Source organism: Myotis brandtii, unplaced genomic scaffold (assembly GCF_000412655.1).
Source record: "Myotis brandtii unplaced genomic scaffold, ASM41265v1 scaffold156, whole genome shotgun sequence".
Lineage (NCBI taxonomy): Eukaryota > Metazoa > Chordata > Mammalia > Chiroptera > Vespertilionidae > Myotis > Myotis brandtii.
In genome coordinates, this window is record NW_005355666.1 from 332,624 (window position 1) to 352,455 (window position 19,832).

General features: G+C 40.7%; 1 protein-coding gene across 2 annotated transcripts in view; it reads right to left on the reverse strand.

Moving 5' to 3' along the window:
* Nucleotides 1–15,753: 15,753 nt before the first annotated feature.
* The window catches only part of KLHL15 (kelch-like family member 15), a 31,084-nt gene continuing 27,005 nt past the window's right edge, over nt 15,754–19,832 (reverse strand). For both annotated transcript variants that reach the window (XM_014536055.1, XM_005861750.2), the window contains one exon: nt 15,754–19,748. In XM_014536055.1, the coding sequence (XP_014391541.1) occupies nt 18,639–19,748 (1,110 nt within the window). In that variant the 3' untranslated portion in view covers nt 15,754–18,638. The remainder of the gene's footprint in view (nt 19,749–19,832) is intronic.

A 19,832-nucleotide genomic window follows, 5' to 3' on the forward strand; every position in this document is an offset into this window, starting at 1 on the left:
CCCTTCAGTCCGCAGGCCGACACTCTATCCACCTAGCCAGACCGGTTAGGGCTTGGTACAATTATTCTTGCTAATAATTTTCTTTAAGAGAATCATCAACTATGAGTTTGTTTATTCATATTTTAGTTAACAAATACATGTGAATGTTAGTAATAAAACCATATAATTACTATTTTAATTTATGTTAAAGTCTATTAAATTTATATTTTACAAATAAAATTAGTAATAAAAATTATGAATGATGCCAAGAAGTCACATGACATTAAAATTTTGAATGTGAACTTGTGTATTATCTTCTGAGATATAGTGGAAATGTGCTCTCTGTAAAGATATTAAATAATGGGTGAAATTGTTAAAAAAAAATAGCAAAGGCAAAGGTCGGACTGATTTGTATTCTAACCACCTCAATTTATACTGGATGTATGACCTTGGGCCAGTTTCTTGATCTCTAATCCCCAGTGGGGCAACTCATAGACCTCTCCATTGTGTACCCTTTGCATTTGTTGGCCAAACTTCTCTTTTATTCATTTATTTTTCTCCCTCCACCCTTTTCATTCTGGTGGGATTTTGAATTACAGTACCCTCAGCCCCTGGCCAGTTCTCTTGCTCCATTCTCTTGGCCACTGTGATGGATCCAAGGGCGAGCACGTGGCAGAAAGACAACTGGAGACCTTCTATGGTGAAACCAGGAGGGAGGCTCCATCTCTCTCTCCCGGTGTTACTGAGCTATGATCATGTGAGCCAGGAGCTGCCTGTGCCACGTCTGCAGGAAGCCTGTGGGCCCCCAGGAGGAATGAGAGAGCTGAGGCAGCTGGAGAGCAAAGGGATCCCGACAACATAGTTTGAGTTCCTGAATCTGGTCACCTTAAAGGCCAGCACCACCCTGTTTTGGAATGCTATGAAGTCTAAATGAGAGAATTCACGCAAAGCATCAAGTAGTGTGCGGAACAAATGATGTTTTCTCCTGTCTTGAGGATCGCAGGTTGTTTTCTTTTGTAGCTGAAACTTACTGCCATATGTGTGTAATTAGTTAATCCTCCCTGAAATGGGGTAAGTTCTTTCAGTCTATACATGGAGATCTCCCTTAAGCTCAGACAAACCTTTTTCTAAAAGATCTTTCATGCCCTAGCCTGCTATCTCAAGTGGTTAGAGCAGCTGTTCTCAACCTGTGGGTCGCGACCCCTTTGGCGGTCGAACGACCCTTTCACAGGGGTCGCCTAAGACCATCCTGTATATCAGATATTTACATTACGATTCATAACAGTAGCAACATTACAGTTATGAAGTAGCAACGAAAATAATTTTATGGTTGGGTCACAACATGAGGAACTGTATTTAAAGGGCCAGAAGGTTGAGAACCACTATTCTACAGAAAGCCACTGTTCACCTGACAGCAGCAGGCTTTATCCCACTCTGGGCCCTCGCAGCTGCCCTTGGGATTCATGCTGTCCTGTCTCCACCCACACCTTGATCAATCTTGCAGGCGATAAATCTTCCTTCGATTGTCCTCATTTGCGTGCGCCTTTGGTCTCCTTTTGACTGAGACGGGTGCACCACGGGATGGCTGTCTGGGATGCGGGGGGAGGACACCGGTGGGGGACGATCCAGTTCCTAAAATACGGCGTTCCCCTTAGGAGACATTGTCAAGCATCCCGAGCTGCTCTCGGGAAAACAAACGAGGTGGCAGGGCGTGGGGTTGTTGGAGAGGCGCCTGGCGCGCCCGCTCTCTGCACAGCTGTCCTGGCTGTCAGACAAGGTGGCGTCCTCTATGGAAGTTTACACACTGTCACTTAGATGAGAAAAACTGATCCCCAGGGAATCGGCAGCAATCAGTGAGTCAGGCTCTCAGGCCCCATCCTGCATCAGGAGCATTTCCACAACATCCCCAGAGGCCCTGTGTGCCCATTAAAGTTTGAGAAGCTCTGCTCCAGAGCACAGGCTCAGTTTGAACCTTTTGTTCATAATCCATTTTGGGGGGTCTTCTCACAAAGTCATTCTTTTCAGCAAAACCTTCTCAAACAGACCAGACCATGTAATGCTCTGACACTTGGCTACTTACTTGATTTTCATGTGAATTTCCCCTGAATATAATGTTATAACCATAAAGTGGGGATTCCATTGCGGGGGCACCTAGGACTCATATGGGCAATTCACACTTTATAGAAACCTTAAGTCTACTTGCTCTTGCTGTGTCCTCAGTTTGCAAGAATTCCAGAACGTGCTGTAGTTGTGTCCAGCAGCTTCTGTTTTATTCTCTCCATAAAAGCTCAATGATTTGAACAATTTCTCCTGAGTTTATAAACGTAACTCAATTTGTTTCCACTCACTAACCCTGATATATTTTCCTTCTCCATTATCGAATCAACATTGCCCACCCCAAAATAACAAAATATTAATGGCTAACATTGATTACCATACACTGTTGACATGGTTAATCTCATATTATTCTCATCAGAACTCCATGAGGTCAGTTAGAATATTCCCACTGTCAGATGAGAAAACTCAGACTGGAGTAGCTGGGATTTTTCTCTTTTTCTAGGTGACTTAGCATTTTCATGGCAAAATATCATTTGTACTATGATGGGGACATAGAGATTCAGTATGCTATTTGGTTTACTTTTGTGTGTCTTTGAATGGAAAGGGTACATAAAACCCAAATAAATACTATCTGTAATAGTGGGTGACTGTCAGTTCTGACCTCTCACCTGATATTCATTCGGATTTATATCCAGTGATATTTTTCACCTCTTCACGCGTAAACACCTCACAGGCATCTGAGACCTAAAGAGCCTGAACCTGTGCTCCCGCTGGTCCCTTCCCAAATCACTCTTCTACCCATTTTTCCCATCGTAATTACTGCCAATATAATAGGCCCTGTGTTCAAAATGCACTCAGGAGTTGTTTTGACCATCCATTCTCCTATCCAGTGGTTGGCAAACTGCGGCTCGCGAGCCACATGCGGCTCTTTGGCCCCTTGAGTGTGGCTTTTCCACAAAATACCAACTTCTGTGCATGGGCCACGAAGTTTCAATCGCACTGTACGTGCGCACCCGCACGTGGTATTTTGTGGAAGAACCACACTCAAGGGGCCAAAGGACTGCATGTGGCTTGTGAGCCGCAGTTTGCCTACCACTGTCCTATACCATCCAGTTCATACCCAAGTTCTGCCAGTGGTAGCCTCCAGAGCGTATCCTCCCTTCACTTCTGTCTGCAGTGTCAGCCACCACTACTGTCTAAATCGTCATCACCCTTCATACTGCCCTGGCTCCTCAGTGAGCTTTCCAATTTCATCCTTACCCTGATTCAGGGACTAGACAACCTTTTAAGACATACATCACATCAGCCACCTACTTAGAAGCCTTCAGGAACTTCTCACTTCCCTTAGAATAAAATACTAACCCCTCACCCAGCCTTAGACACCCCTGTGAGGTATGGCCATAGTGGCTCTCTGGTCACACCTTGCACCAATTTCCCCACCTTCCTCACGTCAAACAGAGGCCCTGGTCCTCTTTCAGTCTCTGCTCCACATGTTTTTCTGCTGCAGGGCTACACAGCCCTGCCCACTCTCTATATTTCTCTTTTCTCCCACTCATCCTCTCTCTCTCCAGCTATCTATTCCTTCTTTACAGAGACCTTCCCTAATCACCCAATCAGAACTAGCTTTTCCTACATGAGCAATCCTTATAGTGCCAGTTTTCAGTTGAGGCAACCATCAAGATTTGCAATTATATGTTAACTAGAGGCTCGGTGCATGAGAAATCATGCGGGGAAGGCGACACCCCCATCACACCTCTACTGCTGCCACTGATGGCAGTGCAAGCCTCGGCCGGCCTGGTTACCTGAGCCTTGGGCAGCCCTAGGTGGCTGGGCAGTCGATATCTGAGGCTTGCCTGAACCTCGGGCCAGCCCTAGGTGGCTGGGGGGCTGAGGGGACTGGGGGACTCCTGGGGGTGGGCCTGGCCTTGCCATGCACCTGCCGTCCCAACGGGGCTGAGGGGACTGGGTGCTGCCATCTTGTGGGCGCCGCCATCTTTGAGGGTGTGATAGTCAATTAGCATATTCCCTCCTTATTGACTGTGGGCGCCGCCATCTTTGAGGGCAGGGCAGTCAATTAGCATATTCCGTCCTTATTGGCTGTGGGTGCTGCCATCTTTGCAATGGCATGAGAGTCAATTAGCACATTACCTCTTTATTAGATAGGAGCTTTAAAGGTTTAAAGGTTTGACTGCCTCTCACACTGTGAGGATAGATACTGTGAAAGCCTTTAGATCCAGCACCTAGCACAGTGACTGGCACATAGTAGGTGTTCATGAAGCATGTAGTGAAGAACTGAATCTGTCCTTTTCACCTGCACTCTGGGAAAGCATCTCAAGGACACCTTTCACACCAGCAGGTGAATTTTCTATGCCATCCTTTCTGTGCTTTAGTGCCTATGGATTTGAATTCTGCTGCTGCCTTTGGAATGTTCTTACAGTCTTTCTTTGAGTCAAGTACCTTCTACACTTTTGCTCTTTTTCTACCTATGATCTTTTGTTTCTCCTGCAATCTTTTGAAGATGCCTAATAATTTGACTTTTTCTTCTGGCTCTAAAAGCAAATAATTTTCAAGAAGTTTATGTCCTTTTTCTGAGTCTTCCATTTCTTTGATCACATAGTCTTTGTAGATCCCTACTTGTTTTTTCTCTTAATTCATACACAAACAAGGAAAGACCCTTCCAGACTCAGTGTGTCAACGGAACATGTGCACTGCCTTCAGTCCCAACTTCTATCCATTTGGGTAGTAGTTTCACCCCTTTCATAAGTCTGCAACAGGAAAGGAGGTGAGTTGATGGGCACAACTTCCAGTCTACATTTTAGCTTCTAATGAGTTGTCTGTTATTGTACCTCTTTGTACTCTGATGGTTATCACTCTCCTCTCACCGTCTCCTCTAGTACTGGAAGCCAATGGCAGTGAAATAGCTCCTCCTATGTCTGTGGTCACCTACAGTGAATGAGTAATGGGGAGGATATGCTTTACACCTCGGCCAGTCCGCCCTTACTTCCTGCCTAGTTGATTACTGTGGTCCTAGACAGTGGGTAGACTTGGGAGGGGTGTCAGTGAGGACTGCTGGCGAGAGGGGGTGAGGGATGGGGGACTGAGGGGTTTCAAGAAAAGGGGGAAAACTCAGGAATAAAACTGCCTCCTCATTATAGAGCTTGGGATCAAGAGAGATGAATGCCCAGTCCTCAGGCTAGTAAAGGACTGAATCTCTGAGTCAGGATTCGGTGGGTGGAGTAAAAGTAGTGCATCTTTTTAAAAATCTTTCTCTAGTTGCTTTCTTTCATGAGGAAAGCCTGAATATTACATAAGGTGAAGAAATACGGGTCTATTTTTCTCAAATTACATTTGCCTTAAGATTATTTACAAGACTGCTCACAATTTTATATTATGCTGCCTGTCAATCTCTCATTATTTTTAATGGGTTTTTATTCTTTTCCTGTAAGGTCATGGGATATTTTAGTGACAAATTGTGAAGAGTTACACTGGAAGGCTGTAAGATCCAATTTTTCTCTTATCCTCTTTCAACAAAGAAATCTGCAGATCCACAGAATATTCATGAATGATTTTTTTTTTTGCTTAACATCTGCTCTCATAGCTCTGTCAGTGAGGAATTCATCATTCTCAAAGCATTCCATATGCTTTTCCACTCTGCATTTACCCATGCAATTTCCCCTGGCACAAATCCTCTTCATTTTTTGGCCTCTAGCAACTCAAGAACAGGATGTTTCCATCCTCCTCTTGTTTTGAGCCTGAGGACACTGTGACTCCATGTTTGTGAGTAAAAACACCCTAATCAGAATCATGCCAGCATGGCTGAAATTTTATGAGGAACATACTTTCCTGAGCAAATACAAATCAATTTAATTCCTTGGTACCAAGTTCCTCTATAATTCAGGTTAAATGTTTCTAGTATTTTTATTGGCTTTTATTTTATTGAAATTATTTTCATTTGCTTTTTGTAATTTTTATTTTTCAATTACTTTCAGTATTATTTTGTATTAGTTTCGGGTGTACAGCATAGTGGTCACACAATCCTATGCTTTACAAAGTGTTCCCACTGATATTGCCAGTACCCATACATAGTTACTGCAATATTATTGATTCTATTTCCTATGTTGTACTTTACATCCATGTAACTATTGTTACCATTCTTGTGAAGGCATTAAGAATTACTGAAATTATTTTCATCTGGAAAATGTTTATTCATAAAAATATCACCATGAAAACTTGTTTTAAATTTTATCCAAATAAAATTTTTAAAATGTTAACCTCTTACAAGTGAGTTTACTTTTATGGCCATTGTGTGTACCAATTTCCTGTGGTGCAAATTTTGTGGCCTACATTTTGTAAAGATGTGGTTCTTCTGATAATTTTGAATACACGGGGATTTTTTTTTTTAATCCTCACCCAGGAACATTTTTTCCATTGCTTTTTAGAGGGAGTGAAAGGGAAGGAGAGAGGGAGAGAGGGAGAGAGGGAGAGAGGGAGAGAGAGGAGAGAGAGAAACATGGATGTGAGAGAGACACATCAACTGATTGCCTCCTGAACATGACCAGGGCCAGGGATCAAACCTGCAACTGAGGTACATGCCCTTGACTGGGAATCGAACCCACGACCCTTCAGTCCGAGGGTCGATGCTCCAACCACTGAGCCAAACCAACCGGGGCTCTTCCAATAGTTGTGAGTCAATAACAAATGTAGCAGGTAGCGGTGGTGGCCCACCCATGCCCCATTGGCACTCACTCTTCAGTACACAAGAATTGTGGTTTTGGCTTCTGAATGCAAAAACCTGCAACTCCACCCCCCCGCCACCCTGGCTTTCTCTCAGCCTGGCCACCCTTAAATGCTGGGAGCTAATGTGCCCATGATAGATGGCAGTTGAAGGATAAAGACTCCATCTTCCCCATCCTCTGGTGGGATTACTCTGAGGTATGTTCTACACCTTTTCCCCCCAGTTGTCTGTGGAGAGGAGATTGAACCCATTCGGCCCCAGTGGAAAACTGCTTGATTATGTACCTTTACTGGCTCATCCCAGTCCCCTGTTCCCTGCTGATGCTTCCTGGAATGACCACTCAAATAAATTACTTAAATTCTCAAAGGGCCTAAATATACAATTCTCCAAAGAGGACATGCAGATGGCCAATAGACATGAAAAAATGCTCATCACTAATCATCAGAGAGATGCAAATTAAAACTATAGCCTGGCTGGCATGGCTCAGTGGTTGAGCGTTGATCCATGAACCAGGAGGTCAGGGTTCGATTCCTGGTCAGGGCATATGCCCAGATTTTGGGCTTGATCCCCAGTAGGGGGTATACATGAGGCAGCTGACCAATGAATCAATGATTCTCTCTCATCACTGATGTTTCTCTCTCACTCTCTCCCCCCCCTTCCTCTCTGAGATCAATTTTTTAAAAAGGTGAAAATATTAGCCAATGAACATATATGCCTAACCCATGGACAAAGACAACAGTGTAAAGGCTAGGGGAGGGGGGCGATGGGGGCTGAGTAGAGGTGGGCAAAACAGAAAGGGGGATGGGGGCATCAGTAATAATGTGAACAATAAAAAAATAAATATAAGTAAAAAATTACTTATACTTTCTCATCTTGGAGTCAACTTCCAGGGAGCCCAAGACTACAAGTTTAATTGTATAAAGTTTTTGCCATTGTCAGTTTTACTGTTGTTTTTATGGAGTCTAAATTTTCCATGATCTCTATTTTACATAAAATTTTTCATGAGCTAAAATGGGTCTCCATTTTTTTTCATTCATAAAAAATTTTACTAGGTGCTGTTTTATGTTGATTATCTCCACCAGTGCTAGAATCTGCTTGAACGGAAGACGGATAGATTGGATCTGGGTGCATGCCTGGGTCAGAACCTCCTGCCTCGTGTACCTCCTGTGCTTTTTTGCACATCCTTTCTTGAGGACCCTTTTCTATAGAGAAATCTTGCTTAATCTCCATGACCAAGTAGAAATGCCAATTCTTCCATGAACCTTTTCCTGATTGTCATCAATGGTAATTGTAACTTTCGGAGCTCCTGCAACACCCTGCTTTTTCCTTTATCTCTTGCGCTATTTTTATTTCTTGCCTTCAGTGATTTTTAGTGACTTATGGTTCCTCATTAGATTGAGAGCAGATGGGTCTTTTTTTTTTCACTCCCAGCTAACTTCACTCCCACTAGTACACAAGGCAGGTATTCAATAAACGTTTGAATGCATGTTTCCATTAGAGAAACCTCTCATACCCCAGGTCTAAGGAGAATGCTGTTAACCTTTGAGCAGGGATTCTTTTGACCCTGTAATGTATACCATACCTTTCTCAATATCTTTATCAGCTGCGCCTATCTCTTAAATATATTTGATTCTTAATCATTTTGCTCCATCAGAATAATTCCCATCCCTTTGTTTTCTCTAAATTGTTTCATTCGCTTTCCACATTTAATGAAATTTATATGATTTTAAAAAATTGACCCTTGGCTGCTCTGTGGGCCCCGCTGAGCCCGGACCAAACACCGCGTCCGGGCCATGCCTGGCCACACCCGGCCCCGCGTGAGGTGGAGGCGTGAGGTGGAGGCCGGAGTCTGGCCGACCAAGTGCCGCAGCCGTTCTGTCCGGCTCCTCGCCACACACATCCATAGAGTCCTGCTTCCTTTAGTGTTTCTCTTCTGTTCAATAAAATGCCCTGTTTTCTCACGGATGTAATTTGAAGTGAGAAGGTGAAAAAAAAACTGACCCAATATTAAAGATACTTAGTTTGGGATAATATAGTCAAGTGTGGCAGATATAGTTGATGAGTAATCCTTCCAAATCCATAATAAAACACTAAAATGTCGCCAGAACCGGTTTGGCTCAGTGGATAGAGCATCAGCCTGTGGACTGAAAGGTCCCAGGTTCGATTCTGATCAAGGGCATGTACCACCTTGGTTGCGGGCACATCCCCAGTGGGGGGCATGCAGGAGGCGGCTGATCGGTGTTTCTCATCGATGTTTCTAACTTTCTATTCCTCTCCCTTCCTCTCTGTAGAAAATCAATAAAACATATTTAAAAAAAACAACACTAAAATGTCATTGAAAATGCATAAATGACACAAACAAATTCATAGAACATATTGGCAAATAGACATGAAAAATTACTCAATACTCACTAAAATCAAAGAAATAAAAATGAAAATAAAACTTTGGATAGGGTGTGGTGACAAATTAGACTCACCGCTGATGTGGGTCTAATATTGTACAACTTTCCTGAAGCTTAAACTAGCAAAATTTGTCATCGACTTCAAAATGAACGAACTACTTTAAAAATGTAGTTATGTCTCACAGTAGGACCATGTTTAATTACGATATAGCCATATTATGGAACACTAAGCAATTATTAAAGATATTATTTTCAGGCCTGGCTGGTGTGGCTCTTCGTTGGGTGTTGTCCTGTGCACTGAAAGGTTGCCAGTTCAGTTGTGGGCTTGATTACCGGTTGTTTAGGTGCGTGCAGGGCGCAACCAATTGATGTGTCTCACATCACTGTTTCTCTCCCTCCCTCCCTCCCTTCCACTCTCCCTAAAAATCAATGAAAAAAATACCCTCGAATGAGGATTAACAAAAATATTTTTTAAAAGTGAACCACAATCAACTCACTTTTATATTTTTTCAAAGAAATTGAAAAGACTTGTGAAATTGTTTCTAATAAAATTTTATGTGAAATACAGGATACAAAACTCTAATTGTTCTGTTCTCCATAACACTCTGATCCCTCAGAGACAGTTTTCTATTGACTCCTTATTTTTCAGGGTATGGGTCACATTTTCCTATTTCTTTGCATGTCTCAGAATTTTTTTTTGAAACTTGACATTTTTGATAATATATTGTAGCAACTCTAGATTCTGTGTGGTTTTTGCTATATTTTGGTGTGGTATGCTCAGTGATTTGCCTGGAGGAATTCTGTGCAGTTTATTCTCCACTCACTTCCCCTCTCCCCCACCCTAGTGGATGGCCACTGTTATCTCTGATCAGCTTGTTTTTAAAAATTCCAAGGCAACAACTGAGTCAGCATAGCTTAGTGGTCAGCCAGTGATTGGTCAGAAGTTACACAAAACACCTTGAGGCAGTAAGGCTTCCTTCTGCCCTTTGCTGATAAATCTGTGTGACCTGGGAAATGACTTCAAAGTTCAGTTTCCTAGTCTATTCCTGGTATGTGTTTGCAAGGCCTCACATCCAGCCAGGAGCAAGTACCTTACTATGGCCCTCTTAGCTCTTACGTTTCCCCATTGGTGCACACAGCCTTGTCCATGAGCACAGACTTCTGGGCCCCCAGGGGTAAAGTAGGCTATCTCATTCCTAAGATCTCCTATTAAATTTCTGGCTGGTCTGCCAATCTATTACTAAACACAATCACTATTTTTTAAATACCCTTGACCAGAATAGAACCTGGGACCCTTCAGTCTGCAGGTCAATGCTCTATCCACTGAGCCAATCCAGCTAGGGCCACAATCACTATTGATGCCTCAGGCTAACTGCAATGTCACCACAGTGACATATGGGATTCTCCACACTCCACTCCAAATAAAGGCAGATCCCTGCATGCCCCTGAAGAACTTCTGTGCCACAGAGCCAGGCAAGGGAGGTTGGGATGGGAATAGCCCCAGGCAAAAATCAGAGACTCCCATGGTTCTTGAGATACTAGAGGCCTGGTGCACAAATTCGTCCACGGGTGGGGGTCCCTCGGCCTGGCCGGGGATCAGGGCTGACGGGGGCCGGCCAGCCAGGGAGGAACCGCGCAGGAGGGCTCCAGAGCATGTCCAGCCCTCTCGCCCAGTCCCAATCAGCTGGACCCCAGCAGCAAGCTAACCTACTGGTGGGAACGCCTACCCCCTGGTGGTCAGTGTGCATCATAGCAACTGGTTGAGCAGTCTACCAGTTAACTGATTGGTCACTTAGCATATTACACTTTTATTATATAGGATAGTACATTTTCTTGAATAAATGCTTCTCAATTTGTATGCCTATGGTCAATTTTCAGTCTTTACATTTTTTGACAAGTTTGCTCAGTTTTATCAGTGCTTTTTGGGGAGAGAATTTGCTGGAAGTTATGGCCATTTTGGATGTCCTGCTCCTTAAACTATACAAGTTGTACAAATAATTGTACAATTTCATCCAACTCCTAAGATGAGAAGGTGGTACCTTCCTTGGTATGTGAAAACGCCAGGGTAATGTCAACTTGGCTAAATGTTGACTTCAGCCTGAAAACTAACTGGACCTACAGGAGGCAGGCCTATTTTGTAGATGAGAGTATCTGAATTAGTGGTCCTTCTTTTCTTTCCCTGACACCTTAGCCTGGCTTTTTCAAGAACATTCATGGATCATATATATTCAATGTCAAAAAGTGGTCAAATGTTTGGTTTACACTGAGCTAAACAACATCAAAATGAGTTAACATCAGGATTTCTCAGAGACTTTAATATGCTGTTTGTTGAGATTCTCTAAGAAAAATAAATTTTATGTAGTGTTTCTTAAGATTATTGTCACCACTGAACACTTTTTTTCTGTCACAGAGCATGCCATGAGGATTAATGATTTGCTTTTGGTCTATTTCACTTAAAATTTTCAGCCTGGTTCAGAAATACTGAGATGTTGAGGGAAGAAGTATCTGTTGACAACTGTGATAGCTATATGCATCAACCTTCCAGACAGGGGAGCAGTGGTAGTGAAAATGAACGGAGAGAATTCCTCAGGGAGGTCAATGTTGGCAGACAATCAAGCTCTCTAATATAGCTGCCCCTCCTCACCAGGAGCATTTCATTGGTGACCTTCCAAGTTTCTGGGTTCTATTTTTATTAAGGAGGGCTTGCCATGTGCCAGACGGAAAATCAAGATAAAAAGACACAGTATCTGCCCTCAGAGTACAGTTAAAGGTGGGATAGAGAAATCAAGAGTTAGAGGAGGTGGGGGTCTAGGTATCCACAAGGTACTATAGTAAGATCAAGGGCATAATTAATCTGGCCCAAATGTTTAAGGAAGACTTGATGGAGTCTCTTCCTCGGCACTGCCTATGAAGGTGGCAGCCATCTCCTACTTGGCACCATGGCTGCTCTCAGACCCCTCATGAAACCCCCAAGACTGTAAAAAAGAGGGCCAAGAAGTTCACCCGGCACCAGTCAGTCTGATATGCCAAAATTAAGCGGAACTGGTGGAAACCCAGAGGCACTGACAATAGGGTGTGCAGAAGATTCAAGGGCCAGATCTTGATGCCCAACATTGGTTGTGGGAGCAACAAGAAAACAAAGCACATGCTGCCCAGTGGCTTTCAGAAGTTTCTGGTTCACAACAGCTAGGAGTGCTGCTTGATGTGCAACAGATCTCACTGTGCTGAGATTGATCACGTCTCCCCAAAGAATCGCAAAGCCATTGTGGAGAGCAGCCCAGTTGGCCATCAGAGTCACCAATCCCAATGCCAGGCTGAACAGTGAAAAAAATGAAGACAGATTGTACACACATTGTATTTTGTTAATAAAATCATAAAATCCTGCTCCCCCCTCCCCCAAAGACTTGACAGAGGCTACGATGCCCAGGCTGGTTCTGGAAGGCCAAGAAAGGCTTAGCCAGGAAAGGAAGATGGGAAGGGCATGTACAAAGGCAGAAAGGCTAGAGAAGATGTGTTGTATTCAGGGAACTCCAAGGAGCTTGCATTGCTAGAATATAGGATAAAAGAGACCGAATAGGTACAAAGCGAGTAGAACATGAAGGACCTTGTGTGGCAGGCTAGAAAGTTTGGATCTTATTCTCAAGATTAAGGGAGATTATTAAAGGCAGTTGAATCCCAGGTTCAGATTTATGTTTTGGAAGCTCCCTCTGGCAGCAGTAGAGAAAATGAATTGTGGAGGTAGAAGATCAGAAAGAAAGCTCCCAGAGGCCAGCAAGAATGACAAGGGCCTGAATGAGGGAAGTATGAATGGAGAGGGGAGGGCAAGGGCTTAAACCAGTGGTTCTCAACCTTCTGGCCCTTTAAATACAGTTCCTCATGTTGTGACCCAACCATAAAATTATTTTCGTTGCTACTTCATAACTGTAATGTTGCTACTGTTATGAATCGTAATATAAATATCTGATATGCAGAATGGTCTTAGGCGACCCCTGTGAAAGGGTTGTTCGACCGCCAAAGGGGTCGTGACCCACAGGTTGAGAACCACTGGCTTAAACTGATAGGACTGGATGAACCCAGATGTTGAGCTGAAGAGGGGAAAGAGGCATTAGTATACAATTGCCAGGTTTTCAACTTGAACAGTCCCAGACAATGATAGAACCAATCATAATACAGGAAAATACAGGACAAGGGGCAGGGTTTTGGGAAGGAGATAATGTATTCAGGTTTATACTTGTTCAGTTTGAAATTCCGATAAAACATGGGGGAAATGTTCAATGGGTGGAACTCTTGAGTTGAGAAATAAAGATTTGGCAGGTAGCAGAATAAAAGTTGTAGGTGAAGCCACAGGTGTGGATGAGACTGGACAAGGAGTAGACAGAAAAGGAAGCAGAGACAAAATCCCTAGGGAACTAATATTAGCATCTCCTTCTTCCAAATGCTTATAGCATCTGTCTGGAACTCACATGGAATTTGTCACATGCTGCAGTAAACATATAGAACTCTGTGCCTATTGTGTAAAACACGTGTCATGCTAGATAAGAGGGTACAAAGAGGAATAAAAAAGGTCCTTTCATCTGAGACTATGATCTAGGTGTGGAGAATGAATTATACCCCGCTATTATGCAAAATGAAATAAGAACTATAAATGTATTGAGTGTAGAAGAAGCAATTAATTCAATGGAGAGAACAGGTTGCAAGAGGGGAGGAAAGCATTTGAGTTGGGCATTGAAAAAGAAGTGCATTTTGGAAGCAGAGAAAGGGAAAGAAAGCAAGTAATTTGAGGCTGGAAATTCACACACAAAGATCACAACATAAGGGAGTATATGTAGGAAGTGACAGAGGGGGAGACTGGAGAGGTAGCTTGAGGCCAGGATCCAGGGAATCCTGCTGAGGTGTCTCAGGAGTCCATTTTAAAGGAGTAACACACTGGCCTATGTAAATCCAAGTGCTTGTGATATAGCAGATTCATTCCTGCCTATTTCCTATTTTTAGAAATGCCTTTAAGAACAATGAATCAAAAATGCTAAGGGAAACCTAAAAATTACCAAACTAAGGCTTGAGGCTTGCAAATGCTTTCTCTCAATTCTCTATTTCCACTCTGCAAAACTCTGTGTTAGTGGAACTTTAATTACTTGGCTTCATTACAAAATTTCCATAGTATGTAAGTGTAAATAATTCACTCTAATGCTCTCATTTGAATCTGTGGCTGAAAGCATCAGTAGAGATCACATTTTTGTGGCACTTCCTTGGCACATTGAAGGAAAACAAAATGGAAATGCTAACAAGTCATGAGTGACTCTGACAGTGATGGATTAAAGATAGTAAATAATAAGAGATAAAGAAGTATGTTTTAAAGATGAAAAATATTTTATTTAAACTTTTCTTCATAAACACTTTTAACATTTTTTTCAATTTAAAAACAGAATGGATAGCATAAACATGTTTGAATAGATTATATTCACGGTTTGGGAAAAATTACCTGACAAAAATGTAAAGGCTTTCAAAACAGGTATAAAAGGCAAACCTTAAATTATTCTAAGATTTTTTTAATGTCCTAGGATTATTTGACTGTTGGCCCAAAATGTACCTAAAGGTCAAAATATTTTTCTAATAGACAAAATATGCCCAAAAGGTATAGGGCATATACAAGTTAGGTAGAAAATAACCTCTCCAACCACCTCACAGGAACATTCCTTCAGAAAGCAAACTCCTAATCCTTACTAGTATACTGATTAATAAGTTTTTTTTAATGCAATTGTTCCCAAAGATGTAAAAAGAAAATCCAAGAATATTAGGGGGAACAAACCAAGCTGATGGCATTCTCATTAGTGTTACTCGTGTAATATTGAAGTTATACTGATATATTGAAAGGATCTGACTTCCATGAGTTTACTTACTCCGTTCTATGTCTATTGAATATTTGACTTTATAAACTCTCAATAAACGAATTTCCTGGGACTTGTGTTTTTAAGATAAATCTCTTTTTAGAAGATATTTATTCCCAAACCAACTCTAATCCAATCGAACAAATGTATGATCCCTAAAAATGTTGAGTACAAAAAAAATCAAAAAATGTATAATAGGCAAACAAAAAAATGGCACTAGCAGTTTTACTGCTATATAGCCCTCGATTATATCTAATTTCACTATTATCTATGTTGTGTTTCACTTCAATCTAAAACTTTAAATTATGTATTCTCAAAAGAGCTAGCCTTTTTTGAGAGATAGCTTATAAACTGAAATAACAATTTATATTATAAACTGAAATGTTATGACCTACAACCACATATACATATATAAAAATAGTCCCACTGAACGTTTGACATGTTTAGATTATGCAGCTCAAATAATTTGTTATAAAATATTTTAAAGCTTAGTTTCTTGTAATTAAGACAAAACTCTCCATTTTTACTTCTCCCCATACAAATGTGTGTCCTTTACTATGACTCGAGCAGGCTTCCCAGAATGAGGTGTCCAAAGGTGCTGCTTTAGAAAAGATAAGTGAAGGGCTCAGTCAATATTTCACAAATTATAGTAACACTCACACAGAGCAGAGTAATGAGGACACAGAGAAAGCTGTCTCAAAAGCTAATAATTCTATTAATTAAGCTTTGCTTTAAAAAAAAAACCAGTAGTATTTTTTCCAATACAAAACCTTCAATGAGACAATCTTGAGTTTTATGAAAAGGTTGTAGTGCAAGAATTTTCTTTAAGCAGATTAAAGTCAAAACTTAGGTCAAAGACATGGAAGAGAACAAACATTTCTAATTAAGATGCAACTAATGAAGATCAGCTATTTTTGTAAAGTCTGGCATTTAAAATGTAAAGTGAAAAATAACACACAAAGATCACAACAGTTACACTGAATAGTTTCAAATCTCTTACTGAATTTTTTAAGAACTACTATCTTGAACACATACCATGTATACAAACAAAAATGGTTTCAAATGAAGCACACAAAAAATAAACTTGAAAAAAAACTATGAAAATTTTCCATAGTTTAGTATAACAAAAATAAATCTCTTTCAGCAATTAAACCATAACTTGAAAAGGGAATGTAAGTTATCATGGATTTAAAAGAACCTAAATTAGCTCTACATATAAACAGAAGAATTTTCTCATACATTCATAAAGAACCCAAGCAATAGCAACTATTCTTAAAGCTTAAAACTGATTACAGCTAACATCAGGTCAGACATGACTTAAGTGTGAAGCTGAACCCAGAGTTACTTCAAGTTACGATTTCACAAATTTTCCAAAACATGAGCTTTGACCTTGGCCTTCTGACTTTAGAATGGAAAACCAAGAATTTCAACTGTTTGCCCAGATCTTACCTTAACTAGGGCTATGAAGTCATATCTAAGCAATTAAGAGAACCACCACTGGAGTGTAAAAAGCCTGATGAAGGGTACCCTGTCTCAGTCTTTTCCAGCAAAAGACAACAATGAGGAAAATGGTGAAGACATTGTTATTTCCTTTAAAGCAAGCAGCAGACATACAAAACACTAAACCAACTAATATATTAGAAAAAGAATTAAATGACTTAGCTAATCCTAGTTTTCAAAAGTCAAATTAGAAATGATTTTTTAAATGAAAATATTACCATGGGAAATGGTATCGAGTTTCATTTTTAAAAACAGAAAGCAAATGATAGAATCATCTAATAAAAATTTAAGTCTCATATACAAAAGAACAGCAATTTGACTTCTAAAACCAATGCCAATGTTTTTCTTTTTCAAAAACTACTTTTGTACCTGTTTCTTAAACCCAAACACCTCCAATTTTGGAGTATTAAAATAATAGTTGTCTCATTTAACTGCAAAACAAAAGAAAAGTCTTCACATTTCCATGACTTCACTCTTCTATCTCATGTTCAGTGGTGGCAGCAGCAAAAAAAAGTGAAACTAGACAATTTATACAACAGCCATACAGAAGGCATTGCAATATTGCACCAATATCCTAAGATCTGGCAAGTTTTGCCAGTGTAGATCTAGTATGTATCAGCTAGAGACTCTACTCGGGGGAAAAAATGGCATCAATCTGAATGAACCATTCCCTGATTATTCTTCTTAACTTTTTCAACCATTTGTTTTTCCTTCGAGTTGAAAGGTGCGGCTAATCCTAAAACACTTACTATAAATGCTTTTTAACAGTTATTCTCCATCCATTCTCTTTGAGGTTACTGTCCTTCATGCTAGTAGCTTTCAGAAAACAAAACAAAAGCTGAGGGCTTATATCCCAGTGCCGCTAAATTTTTTGTACTAAATAAACAAATAGATATGACCAGTTAGATTATAATTCTATTCCTTAACTCTAAGTCAAAAACTGAGCTCAAATTTTCCACAAGTTGCTACTTTCCATTCAATAACAGATGCAGCAGCCTTACTAAATGTAAAGAATGGAAGTTGCACTTACTTTTAAGGGGCCTTATTTAGAAGTCTGGTATTACCTAAATTCTCTTTAAAAGTGCTTGCAAGCTGCAGGGCCAGGGCTTGTCATATATCATTCCAATTCTCACTAAAAACAGGGCAACGTTAAACAGACTGCAAAGAAAAACATGTTCAAAAAGAAGACATACATCGATAAGAACACTAACGTTTACTTTTGAAAATAAAATATAAAATGTTAGTTTCCATAAATCCATACATGTTTCAGGAATATGAGGAGTTCAAATATTACTGAATCAGTATGGACTGAAGATAGACTATTTTGACACCAAATGAGGACTCCAGTTATTTTAACTTTCTAAAAATGTTAATACATGAAAAGACATTACATCTAAAATTCAACAAGTATGGCAAACTGTGTGTGTGCAAGTGCACTAGCTTAAAAATATAGAATACTAACCACGCATAAAAGAGGATGTGCCTTATATATTCATAAGATGTATGCACGTATGAGTACGCTTTCACTAACACAATGCAGATAAGAGAAGGCAGCTTAGAAATAGTGTTTTGAATATAAAAAGTTAACTTTGTAGAAAATTTATATTTTTGCATTTTCAGCAAAAAGCCATGCAAAAAGGGCAAGAGTTTTAAACTTAAACAATAAAACCAAAAGGTCTAACGGACTGAAATAAATGTTCAAAAAGATTTCAGATCAAGATAGGAACTGAAATAACATCAAGTGACACTTATCAGGTCTTCTCTTAGAAGATGCATGACTCCTACAGTGACATCTGAGAGAAATGTTTAAAGCATAAAATCAGCTTCCCAGATAAGTGTATCATTCTATTAAACTGATTCAGGAAGTAGTTTCAAGAGCTAGTGCTTAGAACTAACTTATTGCATGAGTTTGAGGCCACTAAAAAAGAAAACAACGGATGCTAGCACAGAATGAAAAATTTTTATGCTATTAGACCAATGGCTTTGATAGTAAAACTGGTGAGGTTTTTCTTATGTTTTTAATTAACTACTCTGTCACAAACAAATTTTTTGTTTGGCTTTGAAGTGAGAGAGATGTCATTAGTTACAACGTCTGACCTCGTCCAGTATATATTCTGGAAAATGCAGGTTGCACACTTGTAAACCATCCAGCTTGCAGGGCATTCGCGGGTACTCATCTTCCTTCCACTTGTTTTCATCTGGATCAAAAGTGAGAATGGAATCGCTGTAATGACCGTTGTAGCAAAGGCCTCCAAGAACCATTATTTGTTTGTCCAGCACAGTCACACCATGGCCACTTCTACCAATTGGCATGGATGCCAAGATGGTCCACTGATCAGTCTCTGGGTTGTACACTTCTGTGGAAGGGCAGCCCTGAGATTCAAAAGAGGCCCTCAAGATCACACAGACACCACCAAAGACATAAAGCTTGCCATTATAAGAGATCATTTTGTGAAAGCATCTTGCGTAATTCATCTTGCTCTTGTTCTCCCAGCAGTTGGTAACAACTTGAGTTCTTCTGGTCCGTTGCTCTATGGTCCCTTCTTTACTGGGGTCAAAGACGCACACTTGCTTGGAGGTGGATGATGAGGTGATTCCACCAGTGATATACAACTTGTTATTGAGCACTGTCCCCTCGTGTCCATATTTGTTAACTGGATAAGGATCCACGAATTCCCATTTATCATTGATGATGTCATATCTCTCAGTTGAATAGAAAGTCTCATCTCTGGTTCTGCCTGCTACAGCGTAAATAAACTTCCCAATAACACCAACTGCAAATTCTGAACGCGGTACAGACATATCTGCCATCCGGAGCCAAGAGTTGTGTCTGGGGTCATACCTGAACACTTTGGAAGAAGCATGGAATTCACCATCTGGGCCCAGTTCTTCCCCACCCAACAAGAACACGAAGTTATTGATAATAGCAAGGCAGTCCGGGCGCAGGGGTACTTGGGGGCCCTCTAGTTCCCACCAGACTCTTGGCTTCTTTAAGAGGAGTATTTTACTGTTAACCATGCTATGTCCAATCATTCCTCGGAATACTGTAGTTTGGGGTTTGGCAGAGCGGATGCGGCTTGATTTCATGTCCAACAAAGGCTGATGGTGAATGTTCTGAAAGTAATTCAATGCTTGTTCAACTTCGTAGCGCAGCTGTCGAGAGTATCTGTAAAATTCTGATGTCTTAACCTAAGAAAAAAGTAATAGAATTTAACCAAAAGAAAGAACATCAATGGCACATAAAACATCAAAGCCCACTAAGACGGTTAGTGT